The 24470-nt window shown below is 39.0% G+C and overlaps 1 protein-coding gene across 3 annotated transcripts in view; it reads right to left on the reverse strand.

Moving 5' to 3' along the window:
* Positions 1-9498: 9498 nt before the first annotated feature.
* Positions 9499-24470, reverse strand: part of cntnap5l (contactin associated protein family member 5 like) — a 48152-nt gene continuing 33180 nt past the window's right edge. The window contains exons 10-24 of one of the 3 annotated variants that reach the window (XM_056735132.1): positions 23995-24166; positions 23283-23389; positions 20399-20518; positions 18171-18371; positions 17112-17268; positions 16621-16748; positions 16280-16450; positions 15271-15489; positions 14734-14970; positions 13777-14010; positions 12620-12753; positions 12264-12351; positions 11468-11680; positions 10950-11024; positions 9499-10633 (exon numbers count right to left, since the gene is read on the reverse strand). In XM_056735132.1, coding sequence (XP_056591110.1) covers positions 10437-10633; positions 10950-11024; positions 11468-11680; positions 12264-12351; positions 12620-12753; positions 13777-14010; positions 14734-14970; positions 15271-15489; positions 16280-16450; positions 16621-16748; positions 17112-17268; positions 18171-18371; positions 20399-20518; positions 23283-23389; positions 23995-24166 — 2453 coding nt within the window. In that variant the 3' untranslated portion in view covers positions 9499-10436. Of the gene's footprint in view, positions 10634-10949; positions 11025-11467; positions 11681-12072; positions 12186-12263; positions 12352-12619; positions 12754-13776; positions 14011-14733; positions 14971-15270; positions 15490-16279; positions 16451-16620; positions 16749-17111; positions 17269-18170; positions 18372-20398; positions 20519-23282; positions 23390-23994; positions 24167-24470 lie in introns of those variants that run through there. The other 2 variants (XM_056735134.1, XR_008905014.1) reach the window with 2 other exon arrangements.

The raw sequence follows: 24470 nt of genomic DNA on the forward strand, positions 1-24470 counted from the left end.
CCTTACTTAATGAAGCGTTGTTATTACCTGATGAGCTACTTCTATTCACACACACCTCGGGTCCCCTTACATGGAATTCAACATGTTGTTACTACAGGAGCCCTACACTAAAATAAAAATACAGCACAGTGCATGGTATTTATACAACGAGTATGATCATTCTAATAAATAATATCTAATTTCTAATTAAATAAATAAATGAATGAATGCAGTCTCCCGGTGAGCAGGCCAACACTGCCCTGCTGTGGCGAGGAACCCAAACTCCAATGATGATTAATGGACAAAAAAACCTCAGGAGAAACCAGGCTCAACCGGGAGGGCCAGATCCCCTCTGACGTGTCATAGCTGCACTCAAACTGGTGACATGTGATTTTAGTTTAGCATTTAATACCAAATATTGTAACTGGGATGGTCCGATGGTCATATTTCTCTTGGCTGGTGGTGGAATTGCCTTAGATGGAGCTGGGATGGTCAGTCAGTCTGCAGCTGTAGCTGGCGTAATCTCAAATTGGGGATGGGCATCTGTCGGTCGTCTGGACATGGTGGAACTTCTTCCTACCTCGGGATGGGCCTCCCGAGGCAGAGGCGGTAAGAGAATAAAGAGAATAATTAGCGTAGCTGCTGTTCATTCAGAACGGTAAATTTTTGGCACAAAAATAACTAGGATATCAATTAGGTTCATTGGATTTGAACACACATCACACCTTAAACTTGTAAATGGCACTCAATTTAGGACAGTGATAAAACAACAGCATTAATTGAATGTTTAGTTTGCTGCCAAATAAGAGCAATTAAAAAACAAGACAAAAACAGTTTTGTGAATAATAATAACTGGTGACATGGCCGAAGATAAGGAATGGACATTAACTAATGTGTTCTCACTAATGGAGTTTTGCTATTTCATCACCCAACATGAGTGCATGACCTCACTGATGCTCTTGTGGTTAAACGAAAGCAAATCTCATGTTTCAACATCTGGTGGTGGAAGTGTTTAACATTTTAATGGATCTGGGAGTATCCAAAGTGACATACAGTGCATCTAGGATATGTTCTATAAGTATTTGTATTGTCCTTGAAAATAAGCCTAGCGTTGACATCTATGTTGCTAACTAAAAAGACTAAAGTTAGTTGTGTCACTGTTTTGACAATTTCACTTCCGCATACTGTTTGGGAGCAAATATGATTAGAAGACTGTGAGTTATTCCCTATGGAGGTTTTCTGGCATTGTCTTGCTAAGTTAATGTTTATTATATTCAGCTATTCGCCCAGAGATCAAGCATTAATATGATAATGTGGTTAAGTGAGTTATTTAAACTTGTTAAAATGACTTTTAACATTTATTGTTAAAGCCCCTGAAAAGTAAACACAAATTCTCTTTGCTCTTTCTAAAGGTTAAGCTTATGAGTGATCATTTTTGTCATAATTTGCCCATTACCTGGTGCAGTGGTCATGTAATGGCTATGGATCTGAGCTGATAATAACTCAAAGGTTTGAGGTTCATTCCCAAATTGGGCTGACCTGTGACCTACAGAACGACTGGAAAAAGTCCCGCTCTATTGCTATTGCGCCAGGTTGCTTCAAAAAGACTTTTCGTGCAATTAGTGTCCTTTACTTTGTTTGAATGAAAAGCATCTGCTAGGCCGGCAACATAATGCTCCATTCTACAGAGTGGGTTTTAATGGAAGGGGTTGAGGGTTATTTGAAAGTGTTGATTGATGTTTTAATGGTGTCATGATGAGAGGTTACAGGCTGATTATGCGGCTTACCATTTCAGGTGGAATTGTGGGTAGATTGTTTTAATAATGCACTCAGAGACAGAGGAGTCGATATTAAAATGCTCCGACTGAATTGGCAATAGATGACAAGATCTTCATGAATACGGCCTTTTGTAGCTAGATTTCTGTTTTATAGCAAATTTAAAAATGCAATATCATTCAAAAGCTTCATCAGGAAAAACAAAGAGACAATCACCTGCAATTTTCTGGTTTCCATTGTTATCTCAGGCAAACCTCAAGATACAGAAAGAGAGAATGATTATTCAGGTTAGACTATTGAAAGTGCTGTGAAAGATTTACAAAGGTGAATCCCGCGGGACAAACACATTTATATCATTTAATGAGGTGCGCTGAGCTTTTTAAAATAGAATGATCGCTCGAGAAGTTAGTGTCTGTCAAACGTTTATATGTCACAAATCATCCCATCTATGTCTTTAGAGAATAGTCAGTTTAGCATTTCCAGCTTGTTCCAACATAGATTTTTTTAAAGAATGAATTGGTTACAATGTTTAGTTAATACGACAAATCGGCGTTTAACATGCACGCACCCTAATATTGGCGTATCAACGCAAAAATGGCGTATTGTATGCACGCAAAATGTAACTTAAGCGTACCTGTTACACGATATTGTAACGGTGCATGTTATTTATACGCAATTTATGAGAATGGTTTTGTTCCAGAGAGGACAGTTTTTTCTTTTGAGTGAATTCATCAAGTATAAGGTTGTTGAGATTGTGAGAGGAAGTCAAGCCAGAACATTTGATGTTTTTTAACCACAAAGCAGAAACAAGAGAATAATAATAAATAATGAAAAGCATGATAAATAAATACTCAATTTGATGTGTTGTTGTATACTATTTGTGTGCAAAAGTGACAGTAAATAGCCATGGCATGAAACCGATTACAACCGCTGTAATGTAATCCTAACTAATTTACATTGAAAGCGATAGTGGTAACCAGTATAATTGAGGTCTGACATGTACATAAAAACGGTCAGCCAAAACTAGATGTTGATGGTCGGTTAAAAGTATCATGACCGCCGTTTCAGGTTTACAGTACACTTTAATAGAGTTTCCGTTTCCAGTAATACTTTAATTGTGTATTGATTTTTATTTCCCCGGAGGCAAAACCAAGCTTTTGAAATGGCCTAAATTCCCAGAAACCCATTATGTCAACTACAACCCTTGGAGACGTTCAATCAGCAGTTCACACACAACACACAGTTCACCCCATCAAACCTTAAGTGGCTGATTTTAAGCAATTTTTACTGTAAAAAGTTCAGTATTTATTGTGTTTTATATGGTCCATTAAGTTTTTGTGGATTTGTGGAACAGAAACTGTGTAGTGCAGATGTTCGATACAGGAAAAGAGAACTTTGAATTATTATGGACATCATGCAGGTATATATGCATTACAAAATGAATATACAGTAAGGTCCAATAGTATAAAACATATTTGCATTTTGAATTTTTTTATATACAGTAAAAATGAAGCATTGATCATTTCAAAATTAAGATTATTATAGATAGCCTTCAATAGTGTAGGATTATATATAATGTGATATATAGAGTAGAATATCATCTCTAGTATACTTTACTCTCTAACGGAAATAACTAAAAACTGTATTTCATGTATAATACATTTCATGTATTTCAAAAATCTACAATCTTCACATTTAGTGATACTGAAAAGGTTACATAAATTGATTCCAAGCATTTCAACTATTTCTAAATGCATTCATCTTCCAGAGCAAGCTGTCAAACAACTACTAACATGATCATATACTTGGCAACAGTCGAAACGTCAGTCAATACATGTTCAGTTACCGCGATTGCTTTGTTTCTGGCATTTTAAATTGAGCCTGGCTGAAACTGGCAATGCATTCTGGGAACACTTCCAGCTGAGAAGCGTCTGGATACATTGCTTTGTATGAAAGCACTATTAGACCTCTCGCTGATGGCTTTGTTCAATGGACTTTGAAGTATGTTTTTTTCCACCTCCAAGAACACTGAGCCTTGTACTGTTTGCTGATCTCTTCTTTACCGGAATGAGCAGCCTGTGACGACAAAACACACTTGGCTCCGGTTGTTGTGGAAACCATCCAACCGAGGGAAGCACTTTTGCTCCTTGATTGCAGTTGGAAATTTAATTTAAATTGAGCTATTGATCTGTCCATGGCTGCATGTTTGTGCACAAAAGCACATGCTCGATCTTGGTAATTTGGACACTCGTGCCCTAATGACTGTACTTGCTGTATGCCTTTTTAAGTCTACACGATGGAGCTTATCTTCCTTTTGTGTTCTAGGTCAGTTACATGATCCCATTAAACTCGAAGCACACTTGCAAAACACGCTGTCAGTAGACTACATTCTGCATTAAACTTGTCTGAAACCTACTGTGGTCAACTATACTGCCTCGAAACCAGCAGATACCACAATGAGCAAAAGCAAATGTAACTGTTGGAACACAAAAATTCCATGGCATAACATAAGTTTTGACTTCCTGCATAGCAAAATGTTGACAACACAGAAGAAAACAAGAAACTGGAGAAACCCAATAGAACCCATCACATAAATTCTTATGGTTTCCTTTGGTATATCCTTACACCCAATAGCTTTAAATAGTGTGTTTCGGGCATATTTCCAGTGGGATTTAACATCCCACCAATTGATTCCATCACATACCTACATACAACTTCTTCAATGGTTTCCATTGTTTTTTCGGCAAGGACTCAAACCCATGCTGACATAAACAATAGAAACCATTAAAGAAGTTGTAATTGTATTAATGGTTTCAAAGGGATTTTTATTGGTTTTAAAGGAAACTGTAATGGTTATACTGGTATTTGATGGATTCTATTGGGGGGATGTTAAATAATATTGGACTAAGGCCTGAAACACACTACAAAAAAGGATTTTCGTGATGGTTTTAATGGAAAAAGCTAATGGTTCATTATGGTATTTTAATGGAAACCATAGAATTTCTGTAATGGTTTCTATTGTTTTTTTTTCAGAAGGGCCAGTTTGATTACGATTATCATGTCAACGATTCAATATCACAATACAGATGTCAATCGATGTCCTCAATATTCAATATCACTGCACTTGGACTGTTGCAGCTCATTCTTGTCTGTTGTCAAAGCCTCACATTACAACTATGCTCCAGAGGCATGCTTTGATTTCGTGAGCAGATCACTTAGACATGCAATTGTGCATATTGTACACGTAGGTTGAGAGTTTTACATCTTAAACAACTTTCAAAAGCTGTTCAATTTCAGAAATCTTTAAAGAATGTGCTTTATTTACAAGCAGCCTCGTGTACACTTCATCAAAAAAGAGAAAGAGATACGCGGAAGTCGCAATCTGAAAGATGAATGTGGTTTATGTTAAAAGCAACGTTTCAAATAAGATAAGAGAAAGTAAGAATCATTTATTTACAATAAAACTGTATATGGCACACATGATATTTAATCTTATACTTTAATAAACACTTGTGTTTATGCATCGACAAACCCCTATTTTCTGAACTGTGTCTAAACAATTTTTTGTTGTGTAGTGTTTTTGACCCTACAGGAATCTAAATACTACAAACCCCTCACTACTCTTTATGGCAACACACATATGTCACTTTATGTGCCTCAGATTTTACACCCAACTGAAACTTTTCGACCACCCATATAGTGAAGCCCATATCCTCAGGCAATTTCGTACACTGTCGATTATGAATATTTACATCCTAAACACAAAGTTTTGACAAATGTCTGAGATAAATATTTTTTAACCAGTGCGCACCAGATGCAGCAGAGGCCGTCGAAAACACTTTGCGGATGAGTTCATCTGTGTACGCCTGCGGGTGGGCGATCAGCAGGAAGGGCTGATGAGAAAATATGTTGTCCGGGACACCCAGCCATTTCAAAGACACGTTGTGCCTGTAGCTTATCAGCAGCATGAAAAAAATGTCAAGCTCCCGTAACGCAAGTGCACAGGCTGAACCAATTTTGCAGTACATTTACACAATTATCCTGCTTGAGTAGTCCATGACTGGTAAAGAAGAGGGATGGCCACCAGATGTAAAGTGTGTGTGTGTGAAAACAGGTGTGACTGTACCCTTCTGCGCTATCGTTGAGTCCCACACCCTGCCAAGTTTGCAAATTGAAGCGTGCAGCAGCTCAGGTAATGTGGCGGCAATTTGAGGCTCAATTGCAGTCTTGAAGTGATCCAGTAGTTTGGCCAGAAATGCAGGTTCTGTCGTTTACCCAGAATATAAAACAAGACCTGGATCACAATTGTTGGGTGAACTAACCATCTGGGAATACCAAGCAACTTGTGACAAATGTGCCACTTTTGATTATGATGTATGATGACCAACACCTTCCCTTTATGTCTCTTGATAGTTAGCAGATCATCTACAATAAACCGCTATAGTAGCGATTAAATCCTTGTAACCGTACTTTTTGTACATTTACAGTATAATATAGAGTCAGAAGATAACTAAGGGTGTTGCATTATTGCTTCTGCTATAGACAATAATTGTCAAATTAATAACCATGATTATTGATATCGTGTTAATATTACACAGATATTTTGTAAATAATTCAGTGCCAGTACAGAGGAGGTGAGATAGTCCTCCTGAAAATAAAATTGTATCATTTACTCTCCCTCATGTCATTCCAAACATGTACTGTATGATTTTCTTCTGTGAAACACAAAATACATTTTGAAGACTGTGGTTACCAAAGACACTGAGCACTAGGGATGGAACGATTCACTCAGCTCACGATGTGATGCGATTCACAACTCTGATCTCACAATGCAATTTTATTCATGAGTTTTTTACAGAATGAGTTGAGGCAAATAAAAAATGAACAACTGCCCTTTTATTATTTCTCTAATGGTGCGCAATTCTTTGTAAAATATTTGTTTTCGTGTCAAATAACAAAACTAAATTACAGTTTTAAACCAATTCCAAATCAAATAAAAAATGAACAATACTTAAGACTTTGTCTATGCTTTTCCTAACTATCAGCATATCCACGTTTACTGAGTTTGCCAAAAATTGCAGCCCCTGCTGTTCAAAACATGTACTGAGATTCTTTTAATGTCTCAACCGAAATCATCACATATTATAATTGATTTTCAACCGGCTTACTATGAATCGCTACATCCCTGTTGACAACCATTAACCTCCATTGTATGGACACTAAAGCACATTTCTCAAAATAACTTATTTTGTGTTCCACAGTCACAAACCACATGAACCCCATGAGGGTAAATAAATGATGACAGAACTATCATTCAAAGGATATTTTAGTAGCATCTAGTGGTAAGGTTGCATATTGCAACCAACGGCTCACTCCACCCCTCCTTTTTGAAGCACTACGGCAACTGACACAGGACAAACATGACGTCATGTTTTCGCTTCTTTGAAAGAGATAAAGTATTTATAAAACGCGCTCTGTAGAGCAGTTTGTCTGTTTGGGGATACCGTTGAAACAACATGACGAATTCTATGCAAGGGGACCCCGATGTATGTAGATAGAAGCTCATTCTAAGATAATAAATACATAACACTTCATTATGTAAGGTCTTTACACATCTCTGAAGACATATTAAGTATATTATATTGCGTTTCTATCAATAGATCATCCAAAAAATGACACACGGGACTTTTAAGAGCCACTTCCATAAAGTAGTAATCATTGACAAAATAATAAGAAAATACAAAATAAATATAATTAAATATAAATTTGAATGAAAGCAATGTTTCTAAAAAAATAATCTATAGAAACTGCAATACTATTGTTAACGTGAATTGCCGCAACTTTTAGATATTGTGACAGTCAACTGATCTAACACAACTACACAAGAGTCTATTACATCTAATAATTGTGCCATTTTGAAGATCAGAACGATAGCTATCTTCTTCACAGATATTATGGAAAATGGGGTCCATCCAATTTCTAGAGCTTTCCAGCCTTCCACAGTAACATTTACATACTGCAAAGTAAAGCTGTGCCCCTAATGTGAGTGATCCTGCAATGACTTTTTTGTCTTTTTTCCCCAAGCAAATACAGACGAAGTTGCCAACCCCACCAATTAAAAGCTACAGAAATGCAACACATGTTCAAAGTTTCTGAGCTTTACGGACGCTGGAAAGAGTCCAGCTCATATACCATTGGCCCCAAAGGTCCATTTGTCCAGCTGAGTTTTCAAAAACACTACCAAATCCGAGAACAATTAATTATGAGTTTATGTCAGCTTTTCCCACGAGATCACGTTGCAGATAGGACAGATGACACGCAATAGACAAGCAGGGTTAGAGTTCCCTTGAATCTCATCCCAAAGTAAATGGCAAGCAAGGTTAATTAGCTTCTCTGGACTCCCTGGAGGCTGATCGACAGTATCAAAATTGTTTTGCTTTTGTCGAGTGCGGAGGTTGATGGGTTTAATCAAGGCATTAAGTAAAAAGATTTAGTCTCCACCAGTGATTTAGTCTGTGCTCCTGGTGTTCCGACTGTCCACTGTGCATCCAATTAAAATCAATGTGAACCATATAATTGTATTTTATAGTAATAGGTTTGTTCATATTCAATCAGACTGGGACTTTCCTGTTGAAATTGTGTTTGGGAATGCTGCCTGAAGCTTTCATTCTGCATGTTGATAAGGGCAAATGTGCTCCCGACACGAATGCATAAAAAAATGACACACAATTTGGCCATTGCTTAACGTCTTTAGAAATCCACTTAGGTTTAGGTATTTTCTCTCCTTTTTGTATTTTTCCAGGTTATTTTTAGTTTGGAGAGAGCAAAAACACACCATTCACAAAATGAGAGGTTGAATTGAGTAAAATGGCATATGAAATGTGTCTGCGTGTCATTAAATCACTTACACTGATCCTTTTGTTTCAAGGCCAAATATCCGTAAAAAGAAGACAAAGTAATTCATTTCTCTTCATCTCCCTTTCATGTTTCTTTCCCCGTCTTCCTGCTTGAAAAGGTTGACGTGTTCGTCTTTGATTAAAAACACATTCGAAAACACTCTTCCAGGTTGGTGCTGCTGCATTTTTGATACTCTGCATTTTCGGGTTCACGTGTCTCAAGATATTCAGTCACATTTGGGCTGAATTGAATTTGGACTAAATGATTGTTCAATCTCCAAACTCCCTTTTCACCCGCTATGTTTTCCCTTTATCTAGCTCGGAGAAAATAGCAGAGCAAGTTAGTCATGTGAAACGTCAGCTTGTGTATATACTGTGGATGCTCTGTGTTTGCAGGTTTCTTATGTTGTTTTCGTGGTGTTTGTGTGCAAGCTGCGATGGCATTTTACACATAGGCACAATTTCAATTTATCTTTCCATATATTTTTGAAATTCAATTCATGAAAACCTTTATTGTGGAGTTGTATTTTACCCAAGTCTTGTTTTAAAAGCGTGATTGTTGGCAGTATTGTAAAAATAAGATGTCTGACAGTGGGGATGTGTTGTTTGCTTTGTCCACATCCTACCTGTTACAGCAGATGACCACGAGAAGCTGTTTCATTACCACTGTATCCTTAGGGTCTCTCGGTCGATTTTCTCTCTCTCTTTCCCTCTCTATCATTACTTCAAGAGTGTATCTTCCTCAGGGCTGAGAATTAGAATTCAAAATAAACATTTCAAGGTTTTTCCGCTACACACAAAAACAAACTGATTAATTTCATTTAATAGTCCATCTGCACTCATAAGCTCTTAGAAAGCTTCATTTATTAAATATAATTATGAAACATATGTACAACACTCATTTACAATAGTCATATAGAAAAGAAAACAGCCATCGAATTCATTCTTAATAAAAAGCAGGTGTTTTTGTTTTGTCAGGAGTTGAAATGCACTTCAGTAAGGAGGAGTTTCATTCTGGATCACAATGCGTACGCTGAGTTGCGAGACCGGCTCGATTGTGGTGGGAAAGAGAATTAAATTGCCTGAATCTAGTTGGTCCTTGGTAATTGGGATACACACAAATGACTCACATTCTATTCCCTCAGTCGCTACAGATATATGCTTATAGTCCTTTGGCTGCTAATCCCAGCATTTAGCAGCTCCTCGTGCCAGTCAATAGTTTCAACATCAAATGCAGTCTTGTCAGATGCAAACGTCTTTTTGTTGGGGAGGTGGAGGGAGAACACGGAGCGATGATGGATCCTTTAAAAAGAATGTCTGGGAAGGTCCACCATCCTGCCGCAAAACCACTCCCTCAGAACCTTCTCTGCTGGGATATCAGTCCATTATCTTAAACCCACTCCGTATCCCGGGCTATAAGATAGACACGTTTGAGCAGGTTGGGAAAGACCATTCAGAGTGATGCGTCAACCCTCCCGCTGTGCTTGTAAAGTGTGTGCTGTGCATGTTTAACCTACTATTATGCCTTTAAATGACAATATACAGCTCTACGATCATCCAAGAGGCATTTACATACCATTTTCACACAAGCGTTACTTTCTTCATAAAACACAAACGAATGTTTCAGTAATTTTGTGTACCCCACCCATGAAAGTAATCTCTATGAGGCAGCCGGCCTCTGTCAGGACATCACACCTGCTAGAACAAAACGGCTTCTGATTGGCTGCTCAGCGGTGATGATACAGTGCCGAAGGTTGATGCGTGTGTTTAAAATGCACAGAGAGGTCAAATGTAGTATTCTTTGCTGTCGTGGTGGGGTTTATGAAGGTCTAGTTCAGTCCGGTATGGTGAGCGCTCCATGCTTGGACGGTGCATTTTTCCCGTGATAACAGAGGGAGGTGGAGTCTGTCGGTGTCGGTACAGGAAGCGTATGATTACGGCCAGCGCACAGAGGGTTATGAACACTACTGCAGCCACTAGTCCTGTTCAGTAAAATAATCAGGAAGTGCAACATTAGTGATTTTTTAAAATATGGATAAAGGAAAACATAATACATATTTATAATGTATATGCGTTTATGTTATTAACACAAGTGATCCCATTCTAGTTTGAGAATGCACAGGAAATGTGTTTATATTTTGATAACCTCTATACACAGTGCTGGTGCAAATAAGAACATCAAAATATACAGAATATAACATAAAAGATGTGCAAGGCCTTACAGCCCTATACGGAAGGAAGGTCTATTATTTGTCTAAAAAGATTTTCCTCCGAGCACAATATCATATGGATCTATACCTCCGATTAGTGCCAAGTCATTTTGATCTGCCTTCTTCAGCAGGCCATTGCCTCTGCTTGATTTTGCTGAATCATCTGCAAGTAAATAAGGAGAGTGACCATTTAGGCTACTTTTGGTATAAACATTTCTTGTTAACACCTTCAGTTCAGAAATAAAGGTAAATAACTACTTAGCTAACCTTACATATAGGCAACAATAGAATGCAATAAAAATAAATGATTATAAATTGAATTTATTAGTTATAAAAGAAGAAATTGTCATTGTCCTTCAGAAACCTTATTACATTTTTATTTATTAAATATTATTAAATCCAGTAACAAACATTAAGGGTGACTTATAATAATGATTTATGGCAAAAAATAAAATTAAAACAACATGGAGATAAACGTTTTCAGAACGACAGCAGCGATATCTTAAACACGTTTATAAAATGTATATATTATCATCAATGTCACAACAGGCAACAATGTGAACAATCAGGTTTTTTGGTGAACTGCCCCTTTTAAAGATTGCTCACCTGACAGTGTGTGTGTATCTGTCAAAGTGTTTGGGCTGGATATCGTCCCACAACTTGATGCTTCCAGACGGCCGATCACAGTAACTAACGGGCTTTGGCTGTTTTGTAGGGCTTCCTTCAGTGGGTAAGCCTGATTAAATTGCACAGAGGAAAAGCATCCAATAAACCCTCTCGATCCAGCCTGGACCAATGCCTTATCAGTAACATCACCACCTGCAAAAATAAAAAACAAAATCATCACGATGTCAGTTCTAAAAAGAAGACTCGTTTTTGTGCTTAGTATAAAAATTACTATAGCACTCTCTAATTTGCTTTATAAACACTTTGCTAATTTTTATTATTATATTCCATGGATTTCTATTTTAATATGTAAAAAGCTTTTCTAAAATGTTCTATTAAGAGTTTGAAATGACGAATTCTGATTTGAATAGGGATTTGTAATAGTTGTGCCAGAGCATTAGAGGAAATGCATCTTAAATGCTGTTTTTACCAAAGTGCGGAAGTGCGGGTCTCATTCATACCCTCATTTTGTTTTTGGAAAAAAATATATTTTGTCTCCTTGGCAACGCTGAGCAATACCATTTGGCTTTCACTTGGCAACTCACCTGTCACAGCGCTTTCAGATGTGCATGCACCATACAACCTCCTGCTCTTTTTACCTCTGCTGCTCTGCCCAGCCAACCACCCGCCTTGCCCTAACCTGCCCGGATTCTAACACCTGACGGCACATCAGTGAAATAGAAAGGTGTAGAACAGCAGACGAGGAGCCCTCTTCAAAGGCCTGTCTGGAACTCACCTTGAATTCTCCCCAGAATCACTGTCCTTACTGGGCTGAGAGCGGGGCTGGGAGACAGACTGTACTGCTGGGTTATTGTGTTGTCAATCTGGAAGGGCAGAGATGTGAAGACAGATGATTTGGAAATGACTTGTAACAATATTGGATTTAAATCAATTATGTAAAACAATAGGACAATGCATTCTGAGAAACAAATGTGTAAATTTAAAGATCTCTGTTCCAGTAAAACCAGTAGCACAACACCAGATGTGCATAACATCCAGGAAATGTGTGCAAGCCAAGGTTCCATAAAAGCATATTTCTGTACAAAACAGAATCTGTTGTGTTAACACCTGTAACTATAGAAACAAACTCACCTGGACAAGAAGTTCCTGTCCTCTGCGGTTGATTTTGACCCAGTGGAACCTCCCATCTGCTAGACCGGCTGATTTTGGACTGAACACTTCTGGACCTTTTTCCTGGTTCATCTTGTATCGTATTTGCAGGCTTCCTGGGAAATCAGAGCAAAGCTTTCAACTTAGTCATATGTATTTGTTGAGAAACAAGCAAGGGAAAATGCACATTACTTCAAAATTAACCCTAATAGGGTGTTTTGGACCTCAACATAAAGCAGATTATATTACATTACATCATTACATTGATCTAATAAAAATAGTCCTCTGTATGTGAATTATGAATTATTGACTTTCCTTTAAGTTCAATATGTCAAGCAGTCATTTGGAATAACAGCACTAAAGCCTTAAACATTTCTGCACTCAAAATTCTTCTCTCATGTGAGTTATGGTTTTCGTTGTGGCTTAAATGTGTTTTCTCCCTGTGCTCGTCCTCTGTTGTCATTACTCCCTCTTTATAGCTTTTGCTTGTTTCCTAGCATCCATTGATTGATTTTCATTTCCAGTATTTTCTAACTCATGAACTACTTTCCCTTCTTCTCTTTATCGCCTCAATCTTTCTCCTACTCAAAGCTTCTAGCTCTTTTCCTCTTTTGTCCCTGTATGTCAAAACATAACGCATGCTGAAGAGACATTACAGTGTCATGCGCTCTATTGATAAGATGGCGTCATATTCTTTTTTACAAACTAATGTGATGATGTGAACCGTGAGAGGCGTGAAACCCGAAGAGTGAGTGGTGACTAAAGCAGCAGGTTTTAGCTGAGATGCCATGTGCTCTTTATTTAAGAAGTGTGTGCGACATGAGCTAAAGGTTTTTTGTTTTAGTAGAAATGTATGAATGGGTGCCAGCAGGAAATTTGTGGGATGTGAGATTAAAAACTTGCTCAAGCTGTTCTAAGCTTGTTGTATGGAAATAGCAATTCAGATAAATGCCTTTTCGATACTTTGTTCTAATTTATTCTGCATAGCTAACATTTTGCTTTCATTTCTAAATCCCAAACTACGACAGATAGAAGTTTTGCTTGTGCATAAAAGAGCAGTTTCTAGATGTTCAACGTGAGTAAAAAAGTGTCTTTTTAAACAGTAATTTGGTGTACTGTATACATCTATGTCTTGGTACCGTTTGAGGCTAACATAACAGCCATATAGTGCAGGTCAAGAGTGTGAGCCATCAGGATTGAGGCTGGCGCATGATGCGTCAGGAACCCGAACGAAACTTCCTCTTGAGAGATGGTAACTTCTGTGTCATGGACTCCAGCTGGAGATCGTCTGGCTTCCTCATTCAGTATTCCGGAAAATGGCTCCTGGAGAGTGTACAAGACCGTGGATCCACTTTCAAAGGATGCTGCCAGAGCTGTGATGGACACAGGGAGACAGAGCATTCCCTTGAAACCGAGCTGTTGCATTATGGAGGACATCATAATCTCTATGCAAATGAGAACTGCGAGGCAAGAGAGAATAAACTCCACATCTCATCTGTCATTATTAGAGCTATAAAAAACAACAACATTAGCATTGTTTCCTCCCCTACCACAGCTGAGACCCGTGGTCCTACTGATTATTTCTGTCTCTACACATTTTACGGTCATCTATTCTAGTTAGCGGTAAGCAGCAGTGGCGTGAGCGGCACCCATTGTGACACGGCATTGAAAAGAAACAAAGCCCTTACATCACTAATTTGACTGACAGGCTGCTGGATAGGTAAGCGTTGGAGCAATGGCCACTGTTATTCAATTCCATTCGTCAGTTAAAGCATTTCTGCCAAGTCCCGTCAAGCCCGCCTCAAAGGATTTGAGTTGAATACGCCATCAAGGACGCATTGTCAACCTTTGGAGGTCGCTGATATTCTGATCTAATAGGAAATGACTTCAAAAAGTTGTCTAAGATGTAAGCCATTGAGTAATTTCCATGAACTATAGACAATGCCTACACATTTTCGATCAAGTTCCTCCCGAGCAGTACAGCTCCAAGTCCACTACTACAACAATAACGCCCAAGCCTCTGCCAAAATTCATATTAAATATTAAAACTCCAATATAGTAAAATCAAATAAACATACATTAAACAGAAGCCTCACCTGTTCTGCAGTTTGGTCCATCAAATGCCGTCTGCGTGCAGTCGCAGGCATATCCACTTCTTTCCTCTACACATCTTCCTCCATTATGGCAGGCGCTGTCACTGCTGCAGTGACCTGGACAGCCTGAATTAACCCCGGGGGTGGTCTTTGCTCGCTCATAAAGGTCAAGTGTAACGCCATTGATGGTGAGGGCACGCAAGCAACCCAGAAATCCCCACTGTCTAGAAGCTGTTCCACCTAATGGGTAGATAACAATGATTAATTGTCCATTAAAAAAAACTGTTACAATCTATAATTCAGTCATTCTCCCTTTGAAGATTTTTGATTGAAATTCAATCACATTCAAGGGAGTGGTATCCTTATGTTGTTTTTGACCATATGGCAAGCAAACATTTTATTATAGACATCCTCTTATTAGATACTATATCCATGTAGTGTCCATTAGCTAGATGTTCAGATATAAAAAACTATTATCTAAAAGTATGTTTTAAACATTGTTAGTGATGTTTTGTTGATTGTTGGACATAGATTCCATACCCACAAAGAGCTGGCTGCTGAGCTGAAGCCGGTAAGGTCTTTCAGATGGTGCTTCTTTTAGTTCCATAGGGAGCGTGTCAACCTGTAGAGAAGCTTCTCTCACGTTTCGCTCGACACGAACATAATGCCACTGACGATCATTTAAGGCCACAGGTGAGCGAACAGTGAGAATTACCGGTCCATCCCCCAATTCAAAGGTGAAGTTCACTGTTGAGGGAGCTATGAGTAACAAAGAAGTGATATGCTATTCTCACATGTTTTGAACAAACATATTGTCTCTGTTGCATGGGAACCTTGTTTCTCCATTTTTTTGGTTTTATTTGATTTGATTTTTTTTTAAATCATTACTAGCTGAAATAAAAACATGCCCCTTATGTTTGATTTTGGGTTTTATAAATATTTAATCAAAAAAAAGTATTAAAAAGAGCTTGTAAACATTGAAAACAAGTGTTTATAGGTCCAGTGTATGAAATTTAGTGGCATCTAGCGATGAGGTTATGAACTGCAACCAATGGCTAACTTTACTGCTCGCACTATGGTGGCTGACACAGGGCAAAGATGTTGACACGTTTTCACCTCTTTGTCGAAGGATTTATAAAACGGGATCTGTAGAGCAGTTTGTCCATTTAGGGCTACTGTAGAAACAACATGACGAATTCCATCTAAGGGGACCCGCGGTGTATGTAGATGGAAATAACTTATTCTAAGGTAATAAAAACATAATGTTTCATTATTTAAGGTCTTTATACACCTCTGAACACATTGTTATGTATATTATATTACATTTTTGTCAATTCATCCTCTAAAAAATAACACACTGGAACTTTAATTGTTTTTCCCATTTTCTGAAAAGCAATTTTGGAGGTACAAGGTTTCCATTTAACAGCAATGATTTTTAAAGAGTTTATTGATAGTAACAGTAGTAGTTATTTTTAAAAGAAAATATTCACAAATAAATAACAAAAACAGTAACAGAAATTTTCATCATTACTCATGCTTAGGCACTCACAACTAAGTTCCAGTCTAACAAAGTCTCGGACTCCTAAATTTTCCAAGAAGACCCCTGAGAGAGCACTGGTTTTGAAAAAGAGTGAGATATCAACGCTGAGTTCAGCTTGGAGAGTTGGGAAGTGTAGATATGAAGATTCCTGGTAAAAAGACGCAGAGTTCCAAAAGAACCCTGTAGCAGAGGGACAGGCAAGAAAGGAGGCAGCGAGTTGAAAAGCAAATTGCGCATTGAATTGCATAAAATGGCCCATCTCTCTGGTATTTTGAAATATGAAAATGAATTCAGTACAGAGCGATATTACCCCCCGTTCCCCTTTTAAATTCAGTAAACAAAACACCCACGGTCGCCATAGCAACGCAGCGGTCCAATTTGGAGCACGGCCTGCGAGCTTGTCCTGTTTGTGTCTCCAATGGCGATCTCACTCAGGGGTAAATGGTCTTTGTACGACAGTACGCCGGTATCATTTGCCCTGTGAAAAGAGAAAGGAAATGAGACGTTGTGGGAGAAGAGAGGAGACGTAATGAGCGAACAGAAGAAATGAGACGGCAGCTGGGAGAGAGTCTTCTTAATCTGTCTCTGAGGTATACGATGGCCTTCCAAGCAGTGTGCATGCTTCACTTGTTGCTTAAAAAATGGTAATATTTGCCCTATGGCGAATATTAAGCCTTGTGGAAGTGTCTCGTTCAATATAACGGCTATACTCAGAAACTGCTATTTAGTTTGCTTTTAATTGACCGTCTTTCGTTTTCTATAAAAAAAACGATCCTATTACCTGCAAAAGTGGAAAAACTGCTCAGTGACTGTGAAATTGAGATGAATGACATTGATTTACCAGGTGTCTTGGTCTGCATCGCAGTTGCAGAAATAATTCATGTCTCTGCAGTTACCATCCAAGCTACAGGAGCACTGCTGGACCCCGGGCAAATATCCCCCCCAATATGTCCTCTTCACACCATCTCTATCCAACCACCAAGACAGGGGTGTTCCATCTAAAAAAAATCAAAGAAATGACCAACGGGTAAGGATAGTTTTTTTTTTGAGAAATAAATGATTATACAAAAAATGACAGCGCAGTTTGGTGTCTAATGTAATTTGGGCATGCATGACAACATCTGGCCTGCCCCTGCTGAACTATAATGAGCTCGGAGTCTCCTGTCAATCAAGTAGCCTTTATAGTACTGCAAGAGTGTGCCTGTCTAGTCATCTGCTATCACTGTGGTGTTGCAATCCTGCCAAGAGCTAAACCCCTGACAAAACGACAATCTGATATGCAAGATGTCTAGTGCTGGAGGTTCACCGTTTTAGTGGATTTTAAGAAATGTTTGTGTGCAGAACCATCAAAGGTTGCTCGGGGGCTTGGTTGGATCTCTTTGCATGGCAATAAAAATGTTTCTAAAGTGTTTGCCAATAGGATAAGTTGAGTCGGAACTAGCAGAAAAGCATACCAATCCAACAAATTTGAAAGTATTAAAGCAACGGGCAAAACAACACTCAGAAAAATGTAGCATACCAGCTAATAATCTTTTTAATGCATGCCTTTGCAACTGATATGATCTGATCACATTGCATAACCATCTCCGCATCACGTGCATTACATCCTAACCGGTTTTTAAGTGAACATCATCATTCACAACACATCGTCGTCATGTCACACTTCAGCCCCTTTAATATCTGTGGTAATAACCTGCTGTTGTGAATCTTTAGCTATGAGGTAATTTTTTGTTCCTTTGGAACATATCAGCCATATTGAGAGGATTGGAATTCCTGCGTTATCATAAATCACGAAGTATATAGGAGCGACAACAGTACCGCAATGTATGGATTCTGCCGACACAATAATAACATAAACTCGGTTAAATCCAGTAAGGAGTATTGAGAAAACAAGACAAACCCCAGTTGTCGAAAAGCCGTGACTTCCTGCAGAGATATTTCACTTCCTGTTGGCAGTGTTCTGAGGATGCCACAAGGGAACGGAGGTGGTACTGTGATATGGTGTAGTTGAAGATGAAAGCGAAAGGGCTGCGTGGAGTGGATCCTTGAATTTCTATGGGCCTCATGTGATCGTGACCCACCACTGTCCAGACTTTGTCTTCTGCGCAAGAAACACACATACAAACACAAAGACAGTGTATGTGTGAAAAACCAGAATCCAGAACATACTGAAATCCCCATTGACTCCTATCGTCTGTCATCAACCCTTTCAAGCCTGTACTCAATCGACCGCATGTGCCTGCGAATGAAAATGAGAGATTAACGGAGTGATGAAGTCGTATGCAAGTACCTGATGAATATTAAACAGCGAACAGAAGGTCGTTCATTCAGGAGATTGCGAAATGACTACGCCATGCTAACACCTTTCGCAAGCCAAATTGAAATTCCCACACGTGGCGTCCAAAGGTGCCTGTTTGCCGTGTCTTGCGAAATTAGCATAGCTAATAGCTCCAGTAATTGAGGTCAGTTTCAAACGATTTTCTCGCCAGTGCTTGTTGGAGGCGCCTGAAAGAAACGTCTATTTGTATTAGCACTCTTTTAATGTATGCAAAACGGCAAATCTGACTTTACAAGATGGCTGAAGCTCAATCATAGCTAACTTTGTAAATTAAGCCCGCTTAGCCTTGCCAATGTGCGGCGGGTGGTCACAGCATACGATCACAGCGTACGACAGCATCCTTGGCACTCACTCGGCTTGCAGCTTCAGTAACCTTAAAGCCAAAGCCAGCTTCCTATGAAACTAAGAAAAATGGAGCCATCAGTCTCGGCTACTATGCGCTGCCAGTCTCTGCAGGATGACACGCTCCCTGATGACACGCTTTTCCTCCCGTCACCTCCATTCCTCCCTGCTGCTGACATAATGGGGTCTGAATTTCCTTGTGTGATGACATAATGTATTACAGTTTCATCTGAGAGACAAATCAAGCCGCTGTGTGATGCGGACAGCGGAGAGTCATAGGCCAAACACCATGACCGCTGAAAGTGGTGATGAATCCTGACAGGGGATGTGAAAAGCACATGGTTCAAAGTAGAGAAGGATGCATCTGCTTTTCCCAGCAGATTTTCAGAAAGGGTAAAGATAACTCAGTACTCAGATCTATGTCAACTTCTGTATAACAAGAGAACTGTGAAATATCAAACTGGGGGCCCCAGATTTACCCAGGGGGTACCGATATTGTGGTATTTTATGAATTATAGTAATGTATCATATATTGAATACAAAAATAAGACCACAACCCAAAAAATGTTATGTTCCATTAGTGTATAGTTGAATATGTTTTTGGTTTAATTAAATTTCGAAGTTTGAGATTATAAGTCTTTTATTTGGGGGGCCGCAAAGCGATGCACACTACACAAAGGGGGCCCAGTATACAATCAAAATAATCTTTAATGTATTCTAACACGTGTACAACATTTGAAATGTAGATATTAGATAAATATCATGAACACTTATTATATTAAATCAATACCATAATAATGAGAATATTTTGAAAAACGCTGGTAACCGAACCACAGTGGTGCCCATTCACTTCTATTGTACAGAGACAAAACCAATGCAAGTTAACCCTGACTGCCGATGTTTTACTTGCAACATTCTTAAAAATATCATCTTTTGTGTTCTGCAGAAGAAAGAAAGTCATACAGGTTTGACAGTACAGAAATTTAATTTTGGGGATACTGTCCCTTTAAAGTAGAATGGAAACATTCAAACCAAAGCAATATCATACCACTCAGCCGAGGTCTAGGTTTCACTTATCAACTGCTTCGTTGGATCCTGTCTAGCTGAATCAGGGATGTTGTGAGGGACCCGAGCACAAAAATCACCAGAGGCTCCCTGGAAGGAAGGTTGGCCAACCCTGATCCAACCTGCTGAACCAGACAGCCTCAGGAGGAGATGCTGTACTCACTTAATGAGCTGTGTGATTTCTCCAGGCATTCCCCCACACATGCTGAGGTCACACCTGGTCGTGCACTGAATCGGATTTGTAAATGAAAATCGCTGGGCTGTTAGTTTCATCATTCAATAATGTGAAACATGATGAACGTTAGTGTCAAATACGTCTACAAATATGCAGAGCTGAGTATGCGTAATTGGGTAATATGTAGTTCAGTCCATTGCCAGCGTACCTGCCACAGTGCAGTTGACTTGAGTGTGCTCTAGCGGACCGCTGCCGTCAAGGTCGATTGTAAACACCCCCGACTGGCTTCCTGTTTTCCTGAAGGCCTCACAGGATCGCTCATATATTGCTGAAAATGATGATAAACAACAAAAGTTAATAGCAACACATATCAAGGCTGTGTTATTGTGTAATTTCAGTTTGCAAATTTGATAGTAAAGCAACACTGGGATCTTTGTGTTCACTCTTGTTAGCTAAAGTATGCTTATATTTTGGCACATTGGCGCAGCCTGGGACTTCATGGCGATGATAAAACAATGTTTTGTATCTCAAAGGTTTACTGTGTAATCATGTTAACTAACATTTTTTGTATCAGCCTTCTCTACTCTGACTCTAGTTGCGGGTCAAGTGATTTTTTGACACTGTATCTTAAAGAAGCCCGCCGACTGTTTTAAGACACCTGCACACGAGACGGATGTCATTCCCACCCGCTTCATCGGGATTCTATCATACTCCTGGCAATTATATACAGTACTGTATGCTATCTTGTCCTGCTTCCGCATAGATCATTTACAATGTGCCCTATTTTCGTATGCGACATTCACAATTTGTTCTGATACCGCAAAAGCTTGCAGGAAAACCTAATTTTTCAGTGCTGGCTTCTACACTCAGATCTTTTTATATTATAGGCTATTCTTATACTTGTTCCCCATTTGATAAAACATGAAAGAAACATGATAAAGCTATGATAAAGCCTGTGCACACTGCCCAGACCCATCAAATCTTGTTGAAAACATTCCCTAGCTCTTATTTTTTCGATTAAAGACGTCAATGACTAGTTGACGTCAACAACTTTTATCACATAGTAGTCGACTTCAGAAAATCTGAGGTCGTTCAAGCCATAGTAAAAAGCTTTTTTGCTTGTCAAGAATAATTCCTACATATCAAATAAGTAATTTTTTAAGCTTAAATGAATGTCAACCATAACTTAACTAAACTGCAGATACAAACAGTTCATTTAGCAAACAGATATAATTAGTGTTTATTTGGGACCCGTCTGTCACGAGAGAGAAGTCTTCTGTATGGCGCAGTGGGCTAATTTGTTGCACGTGTTGATTTGCTGACGGTGTATCACACAGCAGGAGTTGAAACAGAAAATCTTATTTTTGTCCTCCCTCTCGCTCTTTTAATTCAATGAGACTAACAGATGGGCTTCGTTGTGCCTTGCTTTCCACCGCAAAACACATACAGTCATAAGCATATGATGAAACAGTGCATGTGGTGACAGATTAGAACATATTGATCCAACAAATTTGATAACAGCAAGGAACCTTAAAAATAGATCTGGCGAAAATAATTACAGTTTAATCAAATATTCGCATAAATCACAGATGCCAGCATTAAATAGACAAACATCAAATAATAATTTCAAAGACGATTAGATTTGCATCTGTCTAGTAATAAATTGTGAATGTTCCAATTACCGATAAAGATTTGTCAAAGATAAGCAGCAAGGGTTTAGTTCAAAGACTATCCATTAAAAAAAAGAGAATTGCATTCTATTTAAAAAACTTACAGGGAATGTGGATGGGACATACAGTATATTGGCAAGGGATATGAAACATAACTCAACCAACAAAAAGCAAAAAAACATCCAATGTGAACATTTAACTTCTTGATATAATTAAGATCAGGTTGTAAAACATTTGAAAGTTTGGGAATTGTAACATTTGATACTGGCACGTATACTTAACTCTCTTAACTCTCTGGGCCCTATCTTGCACCCAGCGCAATTGACTTTGTACACCGACGCATGTGTCATTCCTATTTTGCACCCGCGCAAAGCACGCTTTTCCCTCCACAGAAGCACGTCGCTAAACTAGTGAATGAACTTGCGCTCCCTGGGCGGTTCAGCGCAAAAAAGGAGGCGTGTTCCGGCGCAAACAATCCCTGGTGCTATTTTGCTGTTCCATTAAACAATTGCGCCACTGACCAGAAAAAACCTAGTCTAAAGTCAGCGCATATACTTTGCTCATGTAATCTACACAGATGCAACAGTTATTTTTGCAAATCATAAATTGTGTCACTAAAAAAATATTAACACATGAGATGACGGAAATCATTGTGGTGTCCTCTGCTGGCGTCAGGTCCTGAGTAGAGGCAGATCCACCTCCCGTAACACGGCGTGCCCGATTGATGCTGGCAAGCTTGGACTTTCCCCGTCTTCTGATGTCATTGTAGCGCTTGCGGCACTGGTGCGACGTCCTGGGGATGCCAGCTGATGAAACAATTGTGGCTATTTCCTCCCACGTCTGTTTAACTGACGCTATTTTGGGTGGGTTTCTCCCATCCCCATACAACACAACTTCTCTGTCTTTCACTGCTCTTACTAGAACATCAGTCTCCTCGGCTGTGAACCGCTCCTGGCGTGCGCCTGGTAAATACGCCATAATAATAGCAATCCATAATGGAACTTGCGCACCTGCTTTTAAAGGGAATGTTGGATGACGCTCTGATTGGTTTATTCCCCGTTACGCCCAAACCACACCTATGAATAATGAAGCTACTTCAGACCAACCCATTTTAGATTTGCGCCGGGCGCAAGAGCCATTTATCCCGCCGGGAAAATAGCAACAGCGCCGAGACCCGCCCACAGAGTTACTTGCGCTTTGCGCTTTGACACTTGCGTTTCAGATCGTTAAAATAGGGCCCTCTGTCCTCGCCATTTTTTTGTGTGTTTTGCAGTTTGTTTAGGCTTTACTAATACACACATAGATCTATTATTCAGATATTAGAAAAACTCTAACATCATTTCCCTGTAAAACAGTGAAATCATGCTCGCTCTTGTCTCATAAAACACTGTTGAGCTGGTTTGGGAATTGTGTTTAACTCACAGTTGTGGCAGGTGGCTCCGTTGTATCCTGTTCCAGTACAGTCACAGTAAAACTGCTCCCATGATTGGATGCACTGACCACCATGTTCACAAAGATTAGGCAAACACCTGTTGGGATAAACATACTTATTATTTTAATAGTGCTGGCTGAAGCATGCTGCGCTGTTATTACGGTTCATACTGTGGGTTAGCGGTTTGTGTAGCCATGTAACTACATCTGCAGTTTGTGCTATGAATAAATGTAAAGTTAAATCATGTGACTTCCTGAAGAAAAGGTTTGCCATTAGTTTTCTGACTGATCTGGATTATAATTTCCTTGAAGAAGGGAGTCAAATTTAGAGACCATAGAGACTTAATTTGAGCAATCATCCAACACCTGAGCATCATCATAGCAATCTTCTAAAAAACACTCAAAACGTCTCAGCAACATCCTATCAACCTTAGTAATGCTTTTTTCAAAATATGTAGATTTCAGGTTTTGTCTGTTTTGAGAAAATAAAGTAAAACATTGTTATAAAGCATCACAAATGGTTTGTTAAGGTGGTTTAATTTTCAGTGCAGTTTGACATCAAACTGAAACTACGTATTATGGTTTCATTCAAATATATTTGATCGCTCTATTTTTTTGAGCCATACATAGATCTTTACTTGATCTATTATTAATGTGAAACAATAACTCCATACACAAGAAATCAATGTGGACAAAAACTGACCTGTCTTGAATGTTGCAAACGTCAAAGCTAATCTGACTGAAGTTGGCCAAGCTTTCCTGTTGAACTTGAAGAAAGTTGACCGGATGGTTGTTGATGAAAAGGAGACGAAAGCAGCCCTGATATCCTCTGTCGGGGTTCTCGCAGATGAAACCACTCTGAGAAACAGGACAGCCTAGAATAATAAAATAATTTTAAAATCTAAAACAACCATCGCAACTAATACCAAGTCCCTCAAAGATAAATCTCTGTTTCCGGCAAAGCAGCTTATGAAATCTCCGCAGCACTGCATTGTCTCAGAAGTAAGCAAAATGAGGGATTTAAAGGTCTTAGTTAAAACATTGAAAATATGAGTCAAAGATTTGAATTACAGCTTTAAAGCAAAAAGCATGTATCCTCCACAGTAATTGAATGCGTTGAGAGCTGCCTGAATGAACTAAAAAGAAAACCCCTCCAAGAAAAAAGGAAGTGTGTTGAGA

The sequence above is a fragment of the Triplophysa dalaica genome, chromosome 21 (genome assembly GCF_015846415.1).
Source record: "Triplophysa dalaica isolate WHDGS20190420 chromosome 21, ASM1584641v1, whole genome shotgun sequence".
Taxonomy (NCBI): domain Eukaryota; kingdom Metazoa; phylum Chordata; class Actinopteri; order Cypriniformes; family Nemacheilidae; genus Triplophysa; species Triplophysa dalaica.